At 36.6% G+C, this 26,906-nt stretch overlaps 1 protein-coding gene across 9 annotated transcripts in view; it reads left to right on the top strand.

The window, feature by feature from the left end:
- The first annotated feature begins 3,765 nt into the window (after positions 1–3,765).
- The window catches only part of LOC131522542 (uncharacterized), a 45,308-nt gene continuing 22,167 nt past the window's right edge, over positions 3,766–26,906 (top strand). For 4 of the 9 annotated variants that reach the window (XR_009266550.1, XR_009266548.1, XR_009266549.1 and 1 more), the window contains exons 1-5: positions 3,766–4,362; positions 12,267–12,323; positions 13,901–14,041; positions 14,173–14,258; positions 23,393–23,470. Coding sequence is in view for 2 of the 9 variants with exons in the window: in XM_058748096.1 (XP_058604079.1) it covers positions 14,011–14,041; positions 14,173–14,258; positions 23,391–23,470; positions 24,549–24,981 (630 nt within the window). In the remaining 7 variants the exon portion in view is untranslated. Of the gene's footprint in view, positions 4,363–12,266; positions 12,324–13,900; positions 14,042–14,172; positions 14,259–19,295; positions 19,372–19,459; positions 19,789–19,899; positions 23,471–24,548; positions 24,987–26,906 lie in introns of those variants that run through there. The other 5 variants (XR_009266552.1, XM_058748096.1, XM_058748097.1 and 2 more) reach the window with 5 other exon arrangements.

Below are 26,906 nucleotides of genomic sequence, written 5' to 3'. Positions count from 1 at the left end.
AACATCTCTCAAATCAAACATGGCATTTAATTTATAGCATATAACCTGCTTAAAACATACCATTTGATTTGAAAGCTGCGATGGGGGTCAATTTTGATTTTACTTTCTAACTTTTCACACAGAAATGAAAATTTGCTTAGAAATTACTTACCCCAGGCCATCCAAAATGTAGATAAGTTTGTTTCTTTATCAGAACAGATTTGGAAATTTAGCATTACATCACTTGCTTACCAGTGGATCCTCTGCAGTGAATGGGTGCCGTCAGATTGGAGTTCAAACAGTTGATAATAACATCACAATAATCCACAAGTAATCCAAACGACTCTAGTCCATCAATTGTCTTGTGAAATGAAAAGCTGCATGTTTGAAAGAACATGTCGCTTCTGGTCAAAATATGAGTCCATAATCTATAATAACATATGTGAAAAAGTCCATCCCTGCTGTTCTCTCACATCAAAATCCACCGACATATTAGTTTATAATAGTGCTGTCAAACGATTAATAAAAGTTTTTGTTTACGTAATATATGAGTGTGTACTGTGTATATTTATTATGTATATGTAAATACAAACATATGCATGTATATATTTAAGAAAAATATGTTATGTTTATATATTAAATATATTCATATATAATATAAAATATAATAATATAAATATATAAATGTATATATGTGTAAATATTGTCAAAATATATACTGTATGTGTGTGTATTTAAATATACATAATAAATAAACACAGTAAACATACATATATTATGTAAGCAAAAACTTTTATTTTGGATGCGATTAATCGTTTGACAGGACTAGTTTATAACTGTCTTTGACGGTTTTCACTTGTAAATGGTGCTTAATCTGAGCATATTTCTCTCCTGATTCAGGAGAAATTAATATTATAGATAGAGGACTGTTTCAGCCAAAAACAACAGGTTGAAGTTAAAAACATCTTAAAGATGAATTTGTTTATTACAAACACAAAACATCATGTCTATTACTTGTGGATTATTGTGATGTTTTTATCAGCTGTTTGAACTCTCATTCTGACGGCACCCATTCACTGCAGAGGATCCACTGGTGAGTGAGTGGTGTACTGCTAAATTTCTTCAAATCATTCTTATGAACTACTTTTTAGGGCTTTTATAGTACTTTTGTCAAGCTTGACTGCTCTTGATCACTACAAACTGTTGTTATGTGAAAAATATCTATGCAAAGACTGAGAAAGAAAAAAATAACAGCATACGTGTTTGGAACAACATGAGTCTGAGTAAATTATATAAACGCAGGCACACTCCCAGACCGGTCTCACATGCCCTCGTCTCAGTGTAATGTGGAACAGAGACGTGTCGCAGGGCTTTGATGAGCAGACGACTGAGGATCTGCATTATTGATGACTGACACACATTAATGACGCCAACACAGATACACGCTCATACAGCCGCACACACTCCTCAGGGTAAGCGTGTGTTAAAACCTCTGGTTTTCTGGCCCCTCTCGATGTGTCTCACCCACTTGGGAATGGGGTAGACCTCCTGGCATCTCTATTATTCAGAAGTATGCTGTATTTGATCCCAGTGCTGAATCTCACTTGCAGTCAATCATTAATGGCTGATCACGCTTTTTTTACAATTGCCCATCCACATTATCAGCACCTCTGAGGATTTCACTGTCGGATTATTAATATTAACATTTATTATTAATCAAGTAGATCAACTTGTCCTTAATACCCATGTATTAGATAAAACTGATGGTGAGATGGTTGACACAATGTAGCTGTGCAGTAACATTTTGACAGTGTATAAAACAATAGCTTGTTTTTCTTTAAGAATTAGTCAAATTTTACATTAAATTTACAGTAATTATTCTCTAGATATTAATATTTCTGTTTCAGTTGTTATTTATATATATTTTAAACAATATAACAAAGGTTTCTGTTTGTTTTTCATTTTTTTTCTTCAACACTACTGTTCAAAAGTTTGTGATCTTTGATTTCTTAATATTTTTGAAAGCTGTCTCTTATGCTCACCAAGGCTGCATTAATTTGATCAGCTAATTTAAAGCAGTAATACTGTGAGAAATTATAAAATTTTTAAATAATTTAATATATTTTAAAATGCAATTTGTTCTTGTGATGGCAAAGCTGAATTTTCAGCATTATTACTCCAGTCTTCAGTGTCACATGATCCTTTACAAATCATTCTCATATGCTGATTGGGTGCTCAAGAAACATTTCTTATCATAATTTTATAAATAATATTAGTAATACAAATAAATAATAAGCATTTGTTCTGTGTAATATTTCAGTAAAACCTGTGATAATTTTTTCTTTTTATTTATTTTTTTAAAGAGTTAAAAGTATTTAATAAAAGTATTTTGTAGCATTGTAAATATCACTTTTCAATTTAATTAACTGTTGTGAAAATTAAAAAAACTTTTAAAAAACTTTAGTCTATTTAAGTGCAAAAAATGCCCTTTTAATGTGAAATGAAATATTGCTCGTAGCAAGAACATTTTTTTGTGTGTGTGTTAGCAAGTTAAAGTAAAGAAAAAAGCAAGACAAAACAAAAACCTAAACTCAAACTCCGGTCTGAATTTGAAACTAGGTTGGTAGAAATTGGAAATGTGGTTGTAGAAGATATGGGCTGGTGGTAACCCAAAGGCCCTAGGTTCAAACCCCAGGAATGATCCATGAACTGGAGAGATGCCAATGTGACCTTGAGCAAAACACTAAACCTCCGGCTTCTCCGAAGGGAACTTTTTCAAGGCTAAGTTTACTTGTCTTGGATATAAAACATCAGCTAAATGTAAATATAACCAAATATTGACTACTGTAGCTGAAAAATGTCTTTAAATAAACCAGAATTTACACATAAAAACAGTGTCTAAACACAAATGTTTTAAGAACTTGGTGAAGGTTTCTTACAGAGTATGGGTTAAAGTGGCAAGGCAGAAAGTGTATGTCTTTACAGTATATGGTTTGCGTTATCATGAATGCTTCCCAACTTCAAAAACACACACACAAAAAGTGTGGGACATTTTATTTAATCCTTTTAGAATTGATCAGATTGTGAAAAGTGAGCTTCACATGCCAGAATGGAGCCAGACTGAATTTGTGGTTGCTAAAACAGGTTAAATACTTGGCTGTTGGCAAACATTATCCAGTTTTATTTAGCCGTCATATTTTGATTAAACATTGCAAAAGGAAACTACATATAATGAATAGTGAATTGTTCTCAATATGACCAGGAATATACATTTAAAAAAAGTGACTCTTAACTTTAAGCTAGTGCTAAGTCCATGAAAAGCTGTGGCACAAATACTATCAAAGCATATTATCGACAAAATTATGACCTCAATGAACCTGTTTAGAGTAACTTCTCACCTGGAAAAGATTCACACACCGCTAAACAGTCTAGAAATTCATCTCACAGTGGTAAATATCCTCAGAGCTATGTTCTTCACACATAATGGCAGCCACTGCTAGACCTCTTCTACAAACACCCCTTATCTTCCCTCAGAAGAAACCTTTTGTGCTTTTCCCAGCACATTATGCCTAAAATAAAAAGCATTTTTCGAGAACACAGTAAACAACACCTCTGTTTTCAATGATATTTTAGTTTTCACAGTTCCACCAGGCATAACTGTTAGCTTTTGTGACTGACACGTACAGACCCAATAAAGTGTAATGAATAGAGGGCATGTGTTTCTATGTATATGTACTCTATAAGTTCACATGGGGGTCAAAGGCCAAGTGTTGACTTGGGGGGGAGATGAGGATCGATAGGCTGCGCCCCAGCCTATGTGGCAGCTTTATTGATCAATATGAATGTATATCTTGTATTTCGTCTGTGTTTGCTGTTCAGTGTGTGTCTTTGGAGCACAGTTATCTAGTACTTTGCATATGTAGCACTTTTGGCAGTTTAGGGCTGAATTAGTCAGGTAGTGTGAATGCATCAGAGCTCTCCTGCAGCTGGTGCTTGACCCAACGCTTGGCAGCGGAAAGCTCTAGATTGAACATATTCAAGGACGCGTTTTTCTAACCTTTGACCTTCCTATTTAGTGTTTTCACATGCTCCATATGCCCACTCCGGGCCTTGTTGCTGATCCTGAAAAGTAAAGCCATACAAGATTGAAATTATTCGGTGAGATTAGCGCTAGTTTGTTTTCTCTCCTTACGTTGCGGGTGACATGGCCGGCGCGCGGTTGCTATGGCGACGGCGGTCGGGCTGGTGTCGGTGGGTGTGTGCTAGGTGCTGATCTCCTGTACGTGTGTTTGAGAGCGGCGCTGTGCCCCCTGCAGATGTTCCTCAGCTCCCCCGTGCTTCCTGCCAGCTGCTGCAGCCCCCTTCCAGCGCCTCATTAACGGAGTGAGCCACCGCACACGCATCCATAATTATACATTCACACACGTCACAACACTGTAACGCTGCTAATTCCAGCCTAGACTCGATTAACCACATTTATTTAAGTTGTGATGACCGTCGGCAGTCTCCGAAGAGCTGTAACTGAGCAAGCACACTCAACGCACACACGTTTTTATTTATTACATATCATGTCATAATATTATGTTAATGATATTCAACATACTTTTAAAAGACCATTTTTATTTCTATTAAAGTAGTAGAAGAGATCTTGAATGTAGTAGTAGAAAATAGTAGAACAGATCATGATATGGAGATAGATGAATGGTGGATTCGAACTCAAGTCACCTGTATGAGCACCATGACTCAATGTGCCAAAGTCAAAATTCAGATTCGAAGAACTGGCTCCCTTTCTATTTTTGAGTGTGAATTTGAATTGAATTAATTGAATCTGAATTGAATCTGTTTAAAATTTGAATGACAGAAAGATGAATTCACTGAACTGCAACCATAGATTAGAAACAAATTTCTGTAGATTCTTTAGTGTTGTTTAGTGTTAGTTGTCCAAATGGTTAAATGAATAGTTCACCCAAAAATGTTTTAAGAATGTTGCTAACCAAACAGCTTTGGTTACCATTGACTTCCATTGTGTGGACAATCAACACTGAGACAGTTTTCAAAATTGATTTTCTTTTTTTTTCCACAGGGAAAATCATACAGGTTTGGAACAACATTCTGAAAGTTTTCAGAGAAATATTTCTTACTAGATCAGTCATGATCGTTATTAACTGGTTACCAACTGTTCAAAAATATTTTAAAATTGGAACAATTGAAAAGGATTTCATTCCTATTTTCTATTACAACTGCTTTTATGTTCATTTCTGGTCATTTTTGTTCCAAACATTTAATTATTAATTTTCACAAATTATACATTCCCTGATATGTGCTGTAGTATACATTCTTTCCCCCCTAAATATCTCAGAAATTCACATTTGAATTCTGCTTCCAGTTTTCTACCTCAATTCAAATTCAAATCTAATTACGGAATTGCAGTGGACTTTTTTTTTTTTTTTTTTTACTAATACTACTATGCTGCTCTCTTTCCCCTCTCTCACTTTCTCATATTTCTATCTTCCACTCATACACACACTCACACATGTACTGGAGATAGTTAATAATTCCCTAATTTCCGCTCTTCACGGCATCTGGAAGGTGTCTGAGATAACCTGATTTATCAGATGGGTATTGGCTGTATTAAAGCGGTGGACATTAATGGGCACATCGTTTAAAGCACGTTGTGAGACTAATGGATTTCAGAATAAATTTGTCAACATCGCAGCCGTGAATACAATAGCTGAATAAAAGTGAAACGATGGCCATGACCCCGTGTTGAAGTGTGTGTGTGAACGTGGATGTCAGAGATGTTCTTGAGGGTTGAAGAAACCCTTACATGAAATCCTGACCTCCGTTCTGGATCATGTTTATTACATGACCTGTGGAAAGATGGCTTTTCATCCGAGATCAGTTTCGTATTTTTCCCTAAACTAACCCTGAACGTTTTCCAGACTATCCACATCTGCCTTTTTTAATCTACATGTCATTTGCATAGCACAAGTTACTGTGGCTAATTTGATATACTTACAACATATTGGATATTGTCTTTATTGATGATGTGAGGGAAAGGTCGCAGTTGCACCCTGATAAACAATGCACTTGTGTTCTTAGTTCTCGCTGTTTCTTCTTTGTAAAGTGTATGAATTAGTGTGCAAATTGCCTCTATGTGGGGGCTGTTATAGGCCATTAGGGTATATAGATGTGTTTACTCTGCATATGGAAGTTTTGTTTACTTATGACTGAGATGGCTTGTGTTTGGTGATGCATGTTGCCATCAGTGGGGCTGCTGGTGTAATGTTATTACAGATTTGAACATGACGCTAGCTGCTAAAAACATTATCACTCATATACGGCAATCAGGAGTGAGAGAGAAGGGAGACCGACGGAAAGAGCGAGCGATTAATTTGGAGAATATTTAGAGTTCTGACAATAGAAGAGCACAAAGGGAATCGTCACAGCGAGAACCTGCAATAACAGATGATCTCTGTTGCTGCATGTGTTCTGATGACTATTGTGCGAAGACTAATTCTTTTTGCACTTTTGCTTCTTTTTCTAAAACAGATTAGAGGGAATGACAGAAAATTATTTGGGAGAGGAATCTGGAAATGTTGCAGACCGGAACCTTTAACCTTTGTCACCTCAATGAGCACCAGAGCTCAACATGACAGAAGAGTGTGTGCTAATTGCTGTGTCATGCCACAGTGAAAATTTGGTCCCCCTTCTTTTAAAAGAAATTGTGTTTTTGTTTGTTATGGTGTGTGTTTATGTATGTATACGTATGTACAGCAATAATGCTCAATAATAAGCTGACAGATAATAATATACTAATAATAGACAAATAATAAGACCCAATAGACACACCAGTTTTTGCCCGATTTCGCTTAAGATGTTATATTTTTTCATTTTAGGTAATTAAAAAGTTTTAAAGAATAATAAGTCAATTTAATTAAGGCCATTATAAAGTATTTAAAAAGTCTTAAATTACATTCCTGCACAGTCACATAATTAGAAAAAATAATAATAAAAATATAATTGAAATTGTTACTATTGAAAAATTACTTCTAAGTAAAACAAAATAATACACTTTAAATGAAAAATTATTATTATCATTTTTATGAAATATTAGGGTTTTTTATTTTCGTGTGGGGTACTTTTTGTATTTGCGCTGAAGCCAATGATATGCTTTTACATTAATGCAAACTGTTTTGTAGCTTATTCTAAGTTTTATTTATTTTAAGGTCTTGAAAAAGGTTCTAAAAAGTATTATACTGGAAACTCTGTTACCTGCACATTTGCACACAATACCTCCAAAGTTTTACTCATATCCTTCAAACTTGTTTTTAAAAGAAGATGATTTTTGCTCAGTTTTTTCTGTTGTATACATAAACACTCAACATATCTGAAAAGCATTTTGCGTTATAGTTTTATAGTTCAGTGCAGTCATGAGGCAATTTTAAGCCCGAGCAAATATAGCATTGCAGCAAGCTGAGGTACTGATAGTCAAGTTGGTCAGGCTGGTCTTTGGACATTGAGGTCTGTTATGTTTGTGCCCCCTGCGGGAGCTTTGGTAGACTGTGCCCGGCTGAATGCTGGCCCGGTGGTGAGCAGGAAGTAGCAGGACAGCAGGGGCGCAGCGATTTCTCTGAATACTAATGTGCCACTTTACCACCGCCACACACAAACTCTCATATAACGCACGACGCACGATCATAGCTGGCTCGCTCAGATACACATATTCAGATAGAGCCACACATAACACACGCACACAGCCTTCTAGCTTTTGCTCGCACCCCGCCTCTCACTGCGAGCCCTGAACACAGATCCCTAATTATCAGTAGGCTCGGAGTCCGCCTCGGCACTCTTTAACAACACAGTGATTAATTAACAAGAGGCACAGGGGCAGGAAGGTAGATTCACCACACAGAGAGAGAGGGAGGAAGGGAGGGAGGGGGAACTGTGAAGGCTAACTGTTATTTTTACGGTCGAAGCTCGAGGTACAAAATTACATGGAAGTAAAAGGAAACTTGTTATTTTTAGTCCACTTGGTCAGTGTCGGTATCAAGGGTGTAAGTTTGGTTTTAACATTAGATATTTTAAAATTATTGAAACTATACCGATATACCATTTGTTTTTAAACATAGTCTTAGAAAGAATATGTGTGTGTGTGTGTGTGTGTGTATTCGTGTATATATTTATGGAGTATCAGCTTGATCTATATTCATAAGTATTCACACATGGTGATTGCGAATATAAGGTTTTTTATATAATTGTATTGACAGCATATTAACTGTGAGAATAATTGTATATTTATTATGTTTATTATTAAATTGTATTTTTTTTTTAAATCTAGGTTTAAAATCCAATAAAAATACATTTTAAATGTTTAAATGCAAATTGATTTCATGAAAACATTAAACCACTTACATTACTAACATTAAATCGCTGAAGTAGGACAGTTTTTTTTTGTCGTTGTTTAAAAAAAATCTAGGTTTAAAAATCCAATAAAAATACTTTTTAAATATTTAAATGCAAATTGATTTCATAAAAACATTAAATTGCTGAATTAGGACAGGTTTTTTTGTCCTCTTGACATATTTCCTATTGAAACAGGAAGATTTGATGGGATATATCAAAGGGCTCATCCACCTTTTTTGTTCTACAGCCACAAACCATGATTCTTTTGGTCAGTTGCACATTCACACAGCTCACACAGCAGTCACTTTCAAACCAAGCAGCTTTCTCTTGGTCACTGTATGAAATCTTTTGGCAAATTTGCTTGAAATTAAACACAGACACACACGCAAATAAATCTGCATATTGAAATGACTGATTTAACTGCAAAATCTTGCTGAACACCAGTAAATGTGACCACAACTTTATTGTGGAGAACATTTGACTGGGCAAAAGTCTCTGCAGTGATTGCAATATATTGTATAATCACAATCAGTATTTTTGGTTCCTTTTTGTTGGAAGACAAAACAGTCCATTTTATAATAAATGTGTATAGCTACTTTTACAGCCTTGGCCTGTATCATTTCCTAGTATTGTGTAGGTGATAACTATCTGCATTTATTTTTCTATGGAAGAGAAGTGTGCGCACACACAGTTGCTCTACCGCCTGAGGTGGGGTCATCTGAAATCAAGACCCCTCTATTCATCGTCTGCTTAACTCAGGTTCACCTTCAACTACCATTGTAGCTCATAATGTTTCTGCCACTTACACCTCTGTGTCAGCGTGTATGTGCATGTGTGCATAAAACTGTGTTTGAGGCAAGGTGAAAGTGTGTGCTCAAGGCAGCTGAAGTATATATAAAATCAACTGCGTGTGCTTTTGTAAGGTGTTGAGGAGGTCATTAGCCTTTCACAGGCAACACAGTGACACACTCAAACACACACACACACACACTGCAGCGACGGTTATCATTAACGCTTTAGTCGGTCCTATAGGAGCCACATCTTCTCTGGTTCTCCTCGTTTCCTTTCATGCCACTCTTTTTCCTTCCCACCAACTAGATTAAAGTGTCGACATCCTGCTCAAAGCTACAGCACCATTGACGCTGATGCACACTCTACATATTCTAGTGCACACTAGAGTGAGCACTCTGAAGGCATGATATGTAATCAATACACATTGCGATGTTCCAGAGGGTTTGTGGATGTTATAGGGAAACATCAGTAAATGTTTCAAGTGCATAGGAGTTTGCTCTTATAAATCATAATTGTGCTTCTAATTTACCATTTGTACATCTCCAAAGCTGTTTTATGCTTTACTTTGATCTACCACTCGTTCTGTTGTTATTTTTTGTGTCATAGGGTCACAAAAAGTAAAATCAATCCATTTTTAATTTAAAAATATTTGTTGTAGATAAGTTTGCATATTTTGTATATTCTGTTCATTTTTATTCTTAAATGTACTTGACATCCCACCCTACAAAAACTCATTTCAGAGAGGTAGCATTACTAACGGAGTATCACACCATTAGCTTAGCAATATGCTAAAATTAAATGTACTGAAATCAATTGAGTTGAGCATCCCATGTCGAGAGATTGCTGCCTATTTTTAGGAGGTCAGGAAGGAAGTGAAGTGAAGTGTAGCTCCAAATGAGAGCCACAAAGCATGGTGTAGATAATAGATAATAGCAGATGTCCGAGTGGTTAGCATACATGTAGCTTGACATTGCCAGTTTTGACTATTAGCAAAAGCTGCTTTTGAAATCGCATACTATCAGAAGTACTTCTTTTGAAAAAGTAATTTCAACTGCTTAAAAAAGTGTGTTCTATATATGAACGCGTGTAGTATGAATGTAATCCAGACGTACTACATTTGCCATGTTGTCATTGTCACATGGCCTGCCATTCACAAAACTTCTCCTGTGGCCTCATGGGATAGTAAAGTGTACACTGGTTGCGTATCTCGGTGGAAGTCACCCATGTCACATGGACTATTTTAAAGATGTCCTTACTACCTTTCTGGGCCTTGAACATGTCAGTTGCATTACTGTCTATGCAGGGTCAGAAAGCTCTCAGATTTCATCAGAAATATCTTCTTGAAGATGAATGGAAGTCTTACGGGTTTGAAATGACATGAGGATGAGTAATTAATGCCAGAATTTTCATTTTTGGGTGAACTATACCTTCAAAACTTCCAAGGGGACCTCAAGATGACTTAAAGTGTTTTAAAATAAGACCAAACAGATAAAAATCTAAATATTTAATTTTAATTCACCCCCTCAACAACTCAAGAACCATGATTCCCACAGTCTTTAAAAACCTGAATATCTAAAGAAGCCTTGTTTTAACAGTGTGATTTTTACACCTGAAAAACTGCATGTGCAGTTTTATAATGAATATATTTTATCAGGTAGAACTTGTGAGGCTCAAATAAAATACTTAACCCTTATCCAGTAAATCTCAAACAACTGAAAAAGTCTTGGGGGCTTTGAATAATATTGTGGAAAATGGGATCCTTGGATTCAAAAAGGTTGAGAAGCACTGGTCTAGATGCATTAGATGGTCAGTGAATGTGCAATGGGTGGTTTGTGAAATGCTATCGGCTTAAACTATCGTGCAACGTTTTCTTGTGTTCTCTGTTATCTGCCTCTCCCTATAATTTCTTGTCCTCCCACAAGTCTCATTTAAAAAATAAAGAGAAATGCAGCTACTGATATTCCTGCAATCTCAGTTGCTGACTTGCCTAATCTTTCCACTTTATAGGTATTGCTCACACAAATGTGGAACAGATGAAGAATTGTATATGTGCTCCTTTTATGGTCAATCGCAATAAATCTCCAAATTCGTCTGCTCCTATGCCATTTCAATGAGAAGAGTTGACCCTTTAAGCTCAAAATTCATAAGGTTCCACATACCTCTCACTCTTTTTTGCATAGAACCCTCATGTCTCGTTATTTGGCTCAACACATTTCCACCGCGATAAAGTCTGCCATCAGAAAGGCACAGCCGGCACTGAGAAATGAGATCTATGGCGTGCTCACACACACCATCTCGTCCAATCTCGTGCCATGCATCAAACAGCACGACGACCGCCAGACACCACTCCATTTCTGTCACTTGTAATCTGACCGCCATTCTAAAGATCAAAGCCAAGCGATCACAACATTTTATTTGTTGTTTTTTTCTCTCTCAGCTAAAAGTGTTTATTGATTGTACAAACAAACAGTCTTCACTACTGGGCAAGAGACGGGTGACTTGAGCATGTCAGACATGTCACGAGGGGCCTGTTTTATTACATGCTAACAATAGATATCTCAAACTGAAATGAAATTCGTGATTTGTCTTTGTATTCCTGGTTTTATGAATGTATGTGGTCGTTTGATGACTTGAGGTGTGCAGAAAGGTTACAGTTACTGAATCTATAAAGTCTAGAAGTCATTAAAGTTCATTACAGGATCTGAACCTATATTTTACCTCTAATTGAATGTTGCTCTGATTACTTTTATGTCACATTTGTCTGTTTTGTGTGGCATCCCCTGAGAAACAAGTAAAACAGGTATACTTAATTTCTCTTTTTTTGGTAATATATATATATATTTTCTCTTTTCCATAGAATTGATTGTACACTGCATATATTAAATGAGGATGTTTGTCACATTATAAGAATGATGCTTCTCCTTATTAATTAAATTAAGAATATGTAATAAAAGTGAAAAGCCTTCACATTCTTCCATCACTTATTTTTGAACTGTTATATTTTTCACCACAAGTAATACTTCATTTTGATATGTGATGTTGTTGAAATTACTGTTTTTCTTTATTGTAATCCAATGTCTCAAAAACAGGACAGTGGAGGACAATAGCTTTTGTAAAGGGCGACACCTACCATGGCAGGATAGAAGGTGGGCTTCTGCACATTTCAAAAACAGACATTTTACATTTTGTTGTTTTGTTGTAAACATTTTGATGAAGTTAGTCCATTTGATATGTAATAAAAATTCATTTAGCAGACGATTTAACCAAACCGACTATTGAATATTTAAAAACTACTGTGGCCCAGTAGTGCACAACACGAAATCTCCACAGCACAACGAAATCGCCACAACACAATGCATAGTACTAATCTGATTGTGTTGTGCTAATTTCGCTGTATTGTGGCTTGTTTCCATTATGCTGTGCTAATTTCATTGTGTTGTGTTTTGTTTCCGTTGTGTTGTGCTAATTTTGTTGTGTCGCGGCTTATTTCCGTTGTGTTGTGCTGCGACTTGTTTCCATTGTGTTGTGCTAATTTCGTTGTGTTGCAGCTTGTTTCCATTGTGTTCTGTTAATTTCATTGTGTCGTGGCTTGTTTTTGTTGTGTTGTGCTAATTTTGTTGTGTCACGGCTTGTTTCCGTTGTGTGGTGCTAATTTTGTTGTGTCGCGGCTTGTCTTTGTTGTGTTGTGCTAATTTTGTTGTGTCACAGCTTGTCTTTGTTGTGTTGTGCTAATTTTGTTGTGTCACAGCTTGTTTTTGTTGTGTTGTGCTAATTTTGTTGTGTCACGGCTTGTTTCTGTTGTGTTGTGTCACGGCTTGTTTCCATTGTGTGGTGCTAATTTTGTTGTGTCGTGGCTTGTTTTTGTTGTGTGGTGCTAATTTTGTTGTGTCGTGGCTTGTTTATGTTGTGTGGTGCTAATTTTGTTGTGCCGTGGCTAGTCTTTGTTGTGTTGTGCTAATTTCGTTGTGTTGTGGCTTGTTTTTGTTGTGTTGTGCTAATTTCGTTGTGTCACGACTTGTTTCCATTGTGTTGTGCTAATTTCGTTGTGTTGTGCTAATTTAATTTGTGTTGCGGCTTGTTTCTGTTGTGTGGTGCTAATTTTGTTGTGTCGCGGCTTGTTTTTGTTGTGTTGTGCTAATTTTGTTGTGCTGCGACTTGTTTCCATTGTGTTGTGCTAATTTCGTTGTGTCACGGCTTGTTTCCGTTGTGTGGTGCTAATTTTTGTGGAGATTTTGCTGTGTTGTACACTACTGGTCCATTGTAAAACTGTTTAATAGTTTAAAAAGAATTTGATAGCACAACTTTTTCAGTATTGATAATAATAAAGATTGTTTCTTGAGCACCAAATCAGCATATTAGAATAATTTCTGAAGGACTTCATATATTCAAGACTGGAATATTTCACAATATTACTGTTTTTACTCTATTTTTGATCAAATTAATTCAGCCTTAGTGACCATAAGAGACATTTATAAACATTAAAAAATCTTATCCATCTCTACAAAGACCTAAGGTTCATTATGATGCATTATATGATGCATCATAAGCAAATATAATTTTCAGTTCAGTGCAGCGTAACAGACACTTGATACAACAGAGAAGGTACAAAGGCACCATATAATTCAGTCTGCTGAACTACGGAGTGGTAGACTGTGGTGCAGTAAGGCAGAAGTATTACAGAGGCAAAGCATGATGGGTAATACTGTAGCTGATCTCTCATCAGGTACAAGTCTGCTGGATGGTGGCAGTGGTGTCTGCATCAATGGAGGACACCTCAATAACAACTCCATTGATATCTACACCTACTGCTGCACCAGAGACGATGAGACAGAGATGTCAGGACCTTTGCATGGGAATTTGCTCGGTATGCTGCACTTGAGTCAGCTTCATTCTTCACTTCGATTTGACACCAATACATCATCCATTTAATAATATTAAGTATTTTCCATTAGTTTTAATTTTGTTATGTTTTGTTTCGCCATGTTGTTTCTTAAGCTGGACAGCCCACCTTCTTCAAAGAGCCCTGCCCTGCCATCATGGCGGTCACTCTGATTGGCACCAGCGACGGCAACTCTCGACTGGTGAGGTTACCATGGCAACAGGGGGGTCCCTAGGGGCAAAAGCGTACTGAAACGAAAAATGAGTCATCTGTTGATTAGGTTAGGAAGTGCATTTCAACCTTTTGCCAGTTCTTTGCCTGCTTTTATTGGTAAGCAAAACGACAGCGGAAGCAAAAGAGCTTTAGATTGCGTTTACCATTGATCATTGAGTTGATGGACCATTTTTAGTTACTTGGTCTTGACAGTCAGCTATATTTAACACATTCTGTGAGCTTGTTAATTAACACTCAGTCGTGTATCTGCCCTACTGTGCAGCCTGTATGTGAACATCTACAGTTAACTGTGCATGTGTGTGTGTGTGGAGTGTGTATTCATCTAAAGGAGGACTCACCTCTGATTTAGCTCCTGTTTGACTCCAGTTAGAGCGCAGACAGTGTGTGATATTTACCGAAGCGTTCGGGATGACCTAGGTGACGCCGGGTCGGTGGTGTGTGTGTGCAGGTGTTAATTGGGGGTGAAATGGCAGTGTGAGAGGAAAAGGGAGGTGTTGATGTGTGGACGTGTGCGTTGGTGAAAGCGAGCCACAGGTGACATGACGCTTCTGTGGCTGGAGATGCACATCCAGTGCAATCTGCGGTCTCGCCACAATTACTGTTTTCTGTTCTGTTATCTCTCTTTCTCTCAGTCTCTTTTGCTGTCTTTCACACCTATTCAGGCTTTCAAAGTGCTAAAGTGGGTGTTTGTGTTGTTCAGACTGTGAATACAGTTTGACTGTATTCACAGTGTTGTGCCCATAACAGCCAGTGTCCTGGCACTACATCTGGAGGTCAAATAGATATATAGCCACTGACATGTCTATTTTTGGGGTGATTTGATCACTCAGAGCAAATTATTTGTGGAGACTGGGTGTGATTACACATTGAAATGCATTGTGATCCAAATCCACATATTAGAATGATTTCTGAAGGCTCATGTGACACTGAATACTAGATTATGGTGAATGAAAATCTATCACAATATTACATTTTAAAATATATTAAAATAGAAAAGTTATTTTAAATGTTAATAATTTTTCACAATATTATTATATTCATATAATAATATTATACAACATTTGTTTTACTGTATTTTTGGTCACATAAATGTACATTAAAAAAACAAATTCTGCCCCTAAAGTATATTAGTGATATATTATACAGTGAAAGCCAATGGGATCCAATGTTGTCTGAACCCCAGTGGCTTTCAAAATATCATCTTTTATGTTCCACAGAAGGGAAAATGTCATAAAGTCATATAAAAAGAAAATAAGCAAATGAGATGATGTTGTAAATTTAATTAATTGAATTATTAAAAACTGTAGATAAACAATGCTTTAGATACTATTAGGTTTTCTCAGAGAATTGCTTGATGGAAATATCTTTTCTCTGTGTGTGCTATTGTTTCTAACATATCCATAAGCGACCAAAAATATCTCTAAATTACTCTAAACATTGTGACCCCTTAAACTTGTGGTTTTCCAAACTTGAGTAGACCTGCTCTTCTTCTGAGAGCTGAAACACTGACCGCAGTACAGTGCAACAGCTGTTCCTGTCTCATTTTCTGCAGAAAACAAAAAGCTTTGCATGATCGCTCAAGTGATTTTTTTTTTATTGACAGCTGTGGACACGAGCGCACAGTGAGTTTGGCCTCTCCAGCAGTCGGCTGAGAGATCCTCTCCACTTGAGAGAGGGAATTAGAATTGGAAATAATCTGATTCGCCCTCACAGTTTCACTCATTTGCATGCTAGAGGCAACACCTGTGGAACATGCTAATGAACGAATGAAATTAGAATAATATTTAGTTTACTTGCCTGTCCATAGGCTTGCGTGGGCAATGTAATAAGATATTGTGTTTATGTCGCTATCCCACTTGTACAATCGCATGATCATTGTGTGCATCACACACTGTAATGTGCATATCCAGTGGCTTCTTCAAGCAGTGCTTTTTTAGCCTTTGTGAAATGTGCAGAATAGATCCTCTATTGATTTTAATTGTTTATCTGTTTAATCAGTTCCACTTTAGTTCATGTGAGTATGCGAGTAAATCAAGCTTGCTGCTAAGTATTTCTGTCTCTGCACCACTGGATTTCCCGTGCATGTGTCCAAGCAGAGTTCCTCTTCCTCTGTGATGTTGATGGCTTTGGGCCGAACTTGTCAGCATGAGGTTCTGTTATTTGGACAGAAATCAGAGATTTTCTCTTTCTCACACTCTTTTTCTCTCCTTCTCATTCTCCACACTGTCACAGCACTGTTGATCACAGCCTTACATCCATTCACCTGTTCCCATCCCTATTCCACCTCCATCTGATTCTGATCTCTCTGTTGTGGACTTGCTGTTTACAGATAACTATTTTCAGTTCACCATAGTTTTTCAGAAATGGGTTCCTTACTATTATTTAATATTGTTAAAGTCCCTAATATTATATATATATTTCTGTCATGACAACTCTTGGAGGGATTGAGATGGTAATGCACACTGATGCTGAACTAACTAATTATGAAATAGCCCCCATATAGCATACATGAATCACCCTGTAGCAGATCTGTACAGGTGGTGCTGGGGAAGGTGGAGGATTTCTGAAGCGCGCTGCAACTGCTACAGCAAGCACTAGCCAAGTATTTGAATATTGAGCAAGCACTCATTGGATGCTGATACAAAAAAACAAAAAAAACAATCAGCTGCTCCATGTGATGAGGTCATTATATTTATATATATATATATATATATATATATATATATATAACTGGTGTGTTGTCATAACCAATGAGGCTGATATACAAAAAGATATTGGTTTGAAGATTGAGTTTTATTAAGGCATTTTTCTGCCGCTCTATGTACTATATGAATCTGGATGTGTGAACATGAATACTTCGTTATGTTAGAGGGAGTGATATTTCAACAAGGCAAGTCTGTACCAACCTGTTTGTGCTTGTCTGGTCATTGTCACGGGTTTACTCTTCCACAGATACTCTGCCAGTGTATGGAAATGCAAGTGTATATCAGCTCATTGTCTTTCATTCTCTTGCTTTTTTCTACTCTGTAGTGATGCTCTATTTCTCTCTCTTCTCTCTCTCTCTTAGTCTTTTCTCTGGGATGTAATCATTCTGTCAGCGGTGCCTTAGAGAGTAAGGCCACTCTTTAGGGATTTGACTAATCATGCTAGAATCTCATTGTAGATGCTACACACGTGCCACGCTCCGCCTCCCTAATCGCTTTTAACACTACATCCAGCTCAGCCAATCCCTCAGACACGCACAAAAACGAGACCTGCTTGTGATTTTATGTGTGAGTGTTTGTGGATACATGTCTTGTCGGAATCCTCTGCTTCTCATTCTCAATGATATCTGAAGCCTTTTCTTTTATGCATTCACAATTTGCCTCTTTTTGGATTTCTGAGAAGGTGGTATTGGTCATTTTTTGAAATGAAAAAGGTTAAGTGCATTCTTCAGCCACTGTTGTTCCTTCTGCATAAATGTGCCATCTCTACACTCACAAAAAAGGCAATAGTGCTTGAGACATGGAGCCATCATCGTTTTATCATAGTTTTTGCAAAATTACTGATATTTCTCACTCATTTTTTTTTGCAGTAGCTCTCATTGTTGTGCCATCTCACAGAATAACCCATAGCTGCAGGTGTCTGTTCTGTTTGAGGTGATTTAGATGTGCTATCAACACAAGCTTCGCTAATGACTTTATCAATTAGCCCAGTCCAATAGCTACATGGCCCTGATTTCCTTTAAACATTCACCATCCGTGGCACACTGATTTGTGTAGTTAATGAGAGCATGTTTGAAAGAGACAGAGGGAGAGGGAGAGAGAAAGTGTGTGTGTGTGTGTGTGTGTGTGTGTGTGTGTGTGTGTGTCAGTCAGTCTGGCCATGTAAATACTGTGTCCAATGAAGATGGATATAGTATCCTGTCAGATCAACATGATGGTCATGCAAATTTATGGACATGAAACAAGGCTCTAATTATTCAATCTGTTCCCTAATAATTATAAAAAAAGAAGTCAATCTTTCTGTGTTACTCCTATTATTAAAGGTGAAGTGTGTCATTTTTGCGATGTTAAACTGCTTTCTTCTAGCCCAGCTTATTATGCAGAGACATCAATAAGGAAGAAAATTCTGTCTCTCTAGTGCTTTCAAAACATTACTCTTTTAATTTTACAGTAGATTTTCAAACAATCCATACATCTACTTTTTGGCATTAACTACTAAATTAGTTACAGTAAAAACAAACTTACATTTTCAAATAGCAACAAGTTAACTTTCTTTCTCTCTCTCTCTATACAGTACAAATTCAAAAATATATTAGCAACACAACTGCTCAACATAATAATAGGAAACGTTTCTTTAGCAGCAAATCAGCATATTAGAATCATTTCTGAAGGATCACTCCTACTGATGTAGGAGTAATGTATATTAAGTATATTAAGGAGTAATGGCTACTGAAATTCAGAAAGAAGTCAAATAAATTACATTTTAAAATATGTTCAAATATACACATTTTATTGTATATAAGCAATACATTTTGTACATATTTAAAAAATATATTCATGCATATTTGACCCAGTTTAATATTACACAAAATAAATAATAATGCATTTTGAGTATTGCAGAGACACTTATATGATACTGTATGACTCCTGTGCATGCCGTGTCATGAATTTATAGTTCATTTATATGTATAGTTAAGGGTTCTTAATATACATTTAGCAAGTAATAGATTTGTGTAAGGGAGACACACAACTGTGTTTGGAGATCCTATAGAAAATTTTTGGCTTAAGTCCAATGCCATGTACAGTAAATTAAGATAATTTTAGATACATTACTATATTACTATCAGAAAAGCCAGCCATGTTCATTTGAACACACACAAACATAGGCCAATATATAGGTTTATCTGAGGTATGCTGGTGGTTCAAAGATGTAAAGCTCTAAAATTAGAGAACACACCTAGTACACATGTATCATGTGTCCTCATCTCTCTCTTTCCTCTTCTCTTGCTGTGTCTGTACAGAAAAGCTGAACATATTAGAGTTGTATCTAGTCAGATGAGATTCTCATTCCTGATAAAGGAGAATAAAGGGCGGAGTGTGAGTTCCTTCTTTCTTCTCTTGTTCTGGTTCCCTCAACCCCTTTTTACACCAAAAGTAGTATTAATATTGCATTGTTCGTGTGCAGGAATAGCAGTGACCTGAAACATTTGACAAAGTGTTAAAATTGAAGAAGGCTGCTAATTTAAATGGTGAAACAGGCAAGTGTGATTTCTATTTCTTTAAATGTACTATAATATAATGTGCAATAACCCCCCACTCACCATCGCCATCCCACACCAACCCCACCTTCTCTGGTTGTAGCGCAACCCCGCTTCAATAAATTAGTTCTCTGCATGCTCGCAGGGCCCAGAGCTGCTCATTTTACACGCGCGCTCGCACACACTCACACGAGCCTCATTGATCTGCCCACAGTTCAACTTAATTGGAAACACAGTAACACCATCTACAGACACGTATGCACGCACAAGGAGGAGGTGGTGGGTGGTGGGGGGTTGGAGGGGGGAAAGAGAGGGAGAGACGGTTGCGCTCATCCGACTTACTGTACTGGAGATAGTCATTAACACTCTCATGTCATAAAAGACACCCGGACACACAGAGGAAACCTTGAGGTTCAAACTAGAGCTGACGAGGAGAAACGGCACACAGCAGAGCCATAAGAGCCTCAGGATATTGATCTGTCCAGCAAGCTGACTGTCATGCAGCTAATAGATTCCATCAGCCATGTCTGAGAGCTGAGAGCTGAAGTCAATGAGGGGTGATCCTATTAACCGGGGATTTGTAAACAGTTGATTTGGAAAAAGCAAAGAAGAGGTTTTCTGATGCTCGGTCAGGCCGGATCAGGGTCAGATCTGGGCTGGCTACCTTTAGATGTAAGGCCATGTCATGTTAGCGTAAGACAACCGGTTAGAATCTCTCTAGGGCCTGGTTTTCACTTGGTGTTGATAGTTCACCCAAAAATTCGGTCATGTTGTTCCAAACTTGTAAGACTTTCTTCTGCGGAAAAACTTGAAGAATGTTGGTAACCAATGGACAAAATCCTGATACATTTCTCAAAACATGTTCTTTAATGTTCCATAGAGGAAAGTCATATATGTTTCAAACAACATCAGGGTGAGTAAATGAGGATATAATTTACATTTTAGGGTGAACTATCCCTTTAAGATGATCATAAGTGCTCAGATGACACACATGACCATTTACACCTGGCACTAATGGACATCTATCTGCACAAATGTTGAGGGAAAGTCTCTGATTCCATGACAAATAAATGAGCAGTATTAGAGTTCTGAGCTCGTTGTTGAAATAAATTAAAAATATAAAAACTAAAAACTAAAAGCAGTCATTTCAAATGCTACCAGTGAATTTTAACATTATTACATTGTAATAAAGAGAATGAAAAATGGGGTTATACTTTATTTTAAGGTGTACTTGTTACAGTATAATTATACATTTAAGTACTGAGTAATATTAATTAGCTACTTGTACTTACTATATGTGACCCTGGACCACAAAACAAGTCTTAAGTCGCAGGGGTATATTTTTTGCAATAGCCAAAAATACATTGTATGGGTCAAAATGATCAATTTTTCTTTTATGCCAAAAATCATTAGGATATTAAGTAAAGATCATGTTCCATGAAGATATTTTGTAAATTTCTTACCGTAAATATATCGAAACTTAATTTTTGATTAGTAATATGCATTGCTAAGAACTTCATTTGGACAACTTTAAAGGCGATTTTCTCAATATTTCGATTTTTTTTGCACCCTCAGATTCCAGATTTTCAAATAGTTGTATCTCAGCCAAATAAATCCTTTCCTAACAAACCATACGTCAATGGAAAGCTTATTTATTCAGCTTTCAGATGATGTATAATTCTCAATTTAGAAAAATTGACACTTGAAAAAGACTGGTTTTGTGGTCCAGGGTCACATATGGTTAGATGTTAGGATTAGGGTTTGGTTTAGGGTTACATGCATGTAATTATGCATAATTTATTGTTATTATAATAGTAAGTACATGCATATCCCTGATGTAGATAATGAAAATAACAGACACGAGTGTGCACAATTATATATACAGTATTGGCCGTTATCGCTAAATAAAGACATTTCTATTATTGGCCATAACAATATGATATCAGTATATTGTGCATTGCTAGTTATTTTATTTGAATGGTTATTTAAAGCCTTAATTAACCAGCAAAGTTTAAACCTTCGTTTAGTTTAGTATTTGATTGATAAGTAAGCACATGAGCATTTACACTATGAATGCATTGTGGCCACATGTTTTTGACCACCTTCAAATGTATTTAAAAGTGGTAATACTCTAAACATTTTGTACTGTTTACACTAATATTTAGTGTTGTCTACTAGTGATAAGATGCCAGGCGTAAATGGGGTCTAGAAGTTCTTCTTACTGTTTCTTGTTTTCCATTTGGAAGAAAAAGACTGCAAAAGAGCAGCAGCATAGCTGGCAACAGTGTATTTTCAAGAGTGAAAAATTATTTTTGCAAATAAATAGATCTGTGTCGCGCTTCTGCTAGGAGACAGCCTAACTCATGCCAGGGTTCAATAATTAATTCCTGTGTTGAGAATTTCAGAGACGTGCTGATTGGGCTGATTTTCTCTTCTTCTTTTCCTCTTTTTTCTCCTTCTCTGTTATGATACAAAGGAGGCCGTTTGAAGTAATTTGTCCCAGAGAGAGTGGCTTGGAATACCATACAAGCTTTGATTTAGCAAAGCAAATTTAATTTTGTTTGCTTTATGCAAACCAGCCAGGACCGAAGGGGCTTTCTCTGATTTAGCTTTGGGGTGGGGGAGGTATCCGGTTCTAATGGGAGCGTGAGAGGAGCATGTTCACGAATGGATTCGGTATCTAATATAGCACACGGTTCAAAAGTACAGCACCCATCCCCCTCTTCCACGCCTTGAAATAATTGTCTGTGTTGTCTTATTTTTGTGCGTTTCATCCTAATAACGAAAGCAATTCCAGCTTCTTTTGTTTTGCTTTTGGAGAACTGCCTGATTTGAATGTTTCCTAATATGCTTAGCTAATCTTACGGTTGTGTGTCTAGCTGTGGTTATGGATCTATTGGGCACGGTTCGCAAACCTTTACGACTGCTCTCCACGTGCTATTGTGTTCTAGCCCATATAGCAAGGCCTTCTCTTCAGGGTCAAACCGTCTACTGTTTGCTAACTGTCTCGTTCAGCACGGTACAAGCAGCCAGTCAGGTTGGATTCTTAGTAACAACCCTTAATAACGGCGGTTTTATAATGAAATGGACAAAAGCCATCCCCAAGGTCACAACCTTAAAAACATTGTATCTCCAGCACTCATTCCTACATACTTTGGCTGTACCATATACTTAATAGCGTTTTAGTCTGCGGTTTGTACCTGAACAGGGGGTAAAAATACGATGTAGGAAATGGGTGGTCCACTTTTGTTGAAAGACTGTTCAAGAAATAATGAGTGAATAAAGTAAAAGCCCATTTTTACCATTTTATATATATAAATATAGAGAGAAACCTCTCCTTGACTAGCCTCCGTTCTTTTGTTATACAAAACTTATCCAATATCTTTCAAGCTCTCTCCGCAGTTTAAAGGTCTTAATTGGATTCCATCAATATATTGCTTGACACGACCTCGGGTCCGCCACATTCCCTCTCTACTCTGCGGAGGGAAGCCGCCTCATTCATTCCGTCAGGCTTTGTAATGCTGTGAATATTCTTGGTTAAATTGACGGTTTTCAGAGCTATTATTTAAGCCTGATTGGACTGCAAAAGCATGTTTTAAATGAAGTGAATGTCAAGAAAGAAAGAAAGAAAGAAAGAGAGAAAATAGCATGTTACCTCTACACACGGGTCCGTATAAAGTATCTCGCTCTCTGTAGGCCGACTCGAGTGTAAAACTTTGTAAGTATATGTATGAAAGGTACAAATGACTAGGTTATTAAAACAGAATTAGGCTGCCAGGCTTTGAGTAACAGTCAGCCCTGTCGTTCTCTCACTCTCCTTTTTCTTTCTTTGTTCCATGGCTATTGACGGGCATGGAGAGGCGTTTGATTGCCAAGACAGCAGTGACTGTGCCTGACCCTGACCCAATAAAAGGAGCAGTCTACCACATCCATGACAGGTACATCATGGCACAATGCATCTACAATACACTCTACAGAATATTGAACAATTAGATCTCCTGTACAGCGGGTGGTATTGAAATCTCAGCAGGCTTTGGTGAAAATACCTTGTCATATTGACTTGTACAGTTAACAGATACCTTAGCCAAAGTGACTTGCAGACTTCTAGCTGCAATACATGACAATACATCTGAACTTGATTTGGCCTTGGTTTACCAGCCCAGGTTTATATTAGTACCCTGTTAGGTGTTACATACTTATTATGATACATTTGTGTTGTGTCTATAATGGTGATCCATTCTCTTGTATAGGATTCTTGTATAGGATTGGAATCATAAAACTATAAACTCGCAGTGTAAGAGTTTACTTTTCGGTTGTCAGGTTACAAAAACAAAAATCAAACTTAAGTACTGTTTACATTCATGTATGAAGAGTTCAGATGCAAAAGCCTCTAAGTGCCGTTTAAATTTTCTTCTAAAATGAGCATTTTTCTTGGGCTCCTATGTTTACTTTCAGTTATTTCACTTTAATGGCAACGAAAATAACCTATTCATTGCCATTAAAGTGAAATTACTGAACCTACAGACAGGAGCCTGATAAAAATGCTCATTTTGGCAGAAAATTTCAAACGGCACTTAGAGGCTTTTGCATCTGAACTCTTCATATATATATATATATATATATATATATACAGGTGCATCTAAAAAAATTAGAATATCGTGAAAAAAATATTTTTTTGTTGCAACTTATTTCAAAAAGTGAAACTTTCATATATTCTACATTCATTATATGTAAAGTAAAACATTTCAAAAGTTTTTTTGTTTTAATTTTGATGATTAGAGCAAGTCAAAAAATCCAGTATCTCAAAATATTAGAACATTTCCTAAGATCAATCAAAAAAAGGACTAAAAGGACAAAAATACTTGGTCGGGACTCCTTTAGCACAAATTCCAGCATCAGTGAGGTGTGGCAGGGAAGCAATCAGCCTGTGGCAATGCTGAGGCACTATTGAGCCTTCAGCTCGTCTGTATTGTTGGATCGACTGTTTCTCATCTTTCTCTTGAAAATATCCCATAGATTCCATATGGGGTTCAGGTCAGGCATGTTGGCTGGCCAATCAAGCACAGTGATATCATGGTCAGCAAACCACTTGGAAGTGGTTTTGGCACTGTGGGCAGGTGCTAAAGTCCTTCTGGAAAAGGAAATCAGCATCTCCATAAAGCTTGTCAGCAGATGGAAGCATAAAGTGCTCCAAAATCTCCTGGTAGACGGCTGCATTGACTTGGGACTTGATAAAACACAATGGACCAACACCAGCAGACGTCACGGCACCCAAATCATCTCTGACTTCAGAAACTTCACACTGGACTTCAAGCAGCTTGGATTCTGTGCCTCTCCAGTCTTCCTCCAGACTCCAGACCTTGATTTCCAAATGAAATGCAAAATTTACTTTTATCTGAAAAGTGGACTTTGGACCACTGAGCAACAGTCCAGTTCTTTTTCTCATTAGCCCAGGTAAGATGCTGCAGCTGCAGCTCTGCAGCTTCAGTCCACTCCTTGTGAAGCTCTCTCAAGTGTTTGAATTTAATGAAACTCAAATGTAAATATTGTAATATTTTGAGATACTGGATTTTTGACTTTCATGAGCTGTAAGCTCTAATTGTCAAAATTAAAAAATTTTTTTTTTTGAAATTGTTTACTTTACATGTAATGAATCTAGAATATATGTTACAAAATTAAATTAAAATAAAATAAATTAACTTTTTCACAATATTCTCATTTTTTTAGATGCACCTGTATGTGTATGTGTGTATATATATATATATATACACACACACACACACACACACTGTATATATATGGTAACACTTTACAATAAGGTTCATTAGTTAACATTAGTTAACAACATTAGTAAACATGAACTAAGAATGAACAATACTTCTACAGCATTTATTAATCTTAGTTAATGTTAATTTCAGCATTTACTAATGCATTATTAAATTCACAAGTTGTGTTTGTTAACATTAGTTAATGCACTGTGAACTAACATGAATAAACAATGAACAACTGTATTTTCATTAACTAACATTAACAAAGATTAATAAAGATGAATAAATAGTGTAATAAATGCATTGTTCATTGTTTGTTCATGTTAGTTAATACATTAACTAATGTTAACAAATGACACCTTATTGTAAAGTGTTAACACACACACACACACACACACACATATATATATATATATATATATATATTCAAAAGACTGAAACCATTAGTGAAAGTGTTTCTATTTTGAATTTTTTTCTTCAATTAATTTAATTATTTTTTATTTTTTATTTTATTCTTGGTTTGTCATACTTTTACTTTACAGACAGCAGCATAGAAGCTGCATAAATTACTCAATTTTGTTTAAAACATGATGGTCAATTTCTGTACCATGATTTAATAATGATCAATCTTGATATTTAATGGAACAAGATCTGACTGTCTTTACAAAAAGTCACATGATCAGTGTTATAAAATTGCTTACATTTGATTAGTGACCTAGAAATATTTTAGATTAATTAAAATAAAGCCTATTGTCATTTTTAAATCCCACATTTCCAATATGGACCGAATTTTGAACCCAACTATATATTCTGATGCAAATATTTTGACATTGTGTTTTATTTTTTGCTACTTTTTTGTGGCGTTTGACATTACAAGGGCATGTGAGCAGATCCAAGCACATTTACTCACTTTGATTTACTATAGTTAGAGAATAGCCGGAGCGCTCACTTAACGTAGTTTTCAAGGAAATCAAAATGAAGGGCGTTTTAAGCGCACGTTCCTCAAGGCATCACATAAACACTTTTACAGCATTTTTACAGTGCTTTTACAATGTCACGCTGTCAAGACGCCGGGTTTTTTCACCGTGGTTTTTCCTTCAGCATACAGTGAATGATTTTCTCTTTCTCTCCCTCTCCCTCTCATTTTTTTCTACATACAGAATCATATAATAGAATCCCTAGTAATCACGGTGTGAGGTTGAAATAATAGATTAATCAGATTAGGATGATTCTGAACAAACAGCGCTTTTCCTGAAATGTATCGATGTTGTCTGATGTAGCGGAGGCCCGCTAATGCCTCGATCACATAGCTCTCCTATGCAGATTGCGCTAATTATATGCAGGTGATAATGTCATGGATACACGCTCGCAGTCTAGCGGCAGGATATAAGACCTTTTATCAGGCCCGTTCAGGATGGATGATGGAGGATTGGAAATTGCTAGCGCAATTAAAGTGATGTAGAATTACGCGACGGGTCATTTTCTGCCAAATTATCAAATACCTGTATAGCAAGGGTGTGAAATATTGGATTCTGTTTGGCTGATTTTAGCGTAGTAGTTAAGGATAAGTGGTCTTTGATTGGTTGAGAAGCGATAAAGGGCTAAT

This window comes from Onychostoma macrolepis, chromosome 16 (genome assembly GCF_012432095.1).
Source record: "Onychostoma macrolepis isolate SWU-2019 chromosome 16, ASM1243209v1, whole genome shotgun sequence".
Lineage (NCBI taxonomy): Eukaryota > Metazoa > Chordata > Actinopteri > Cypriniformes > Cyprinidae > Onychostoma > Onychostoma macrolepis.
This window is presented reverse-complemented; position numbering and strand designations above follow the sequence as displayed.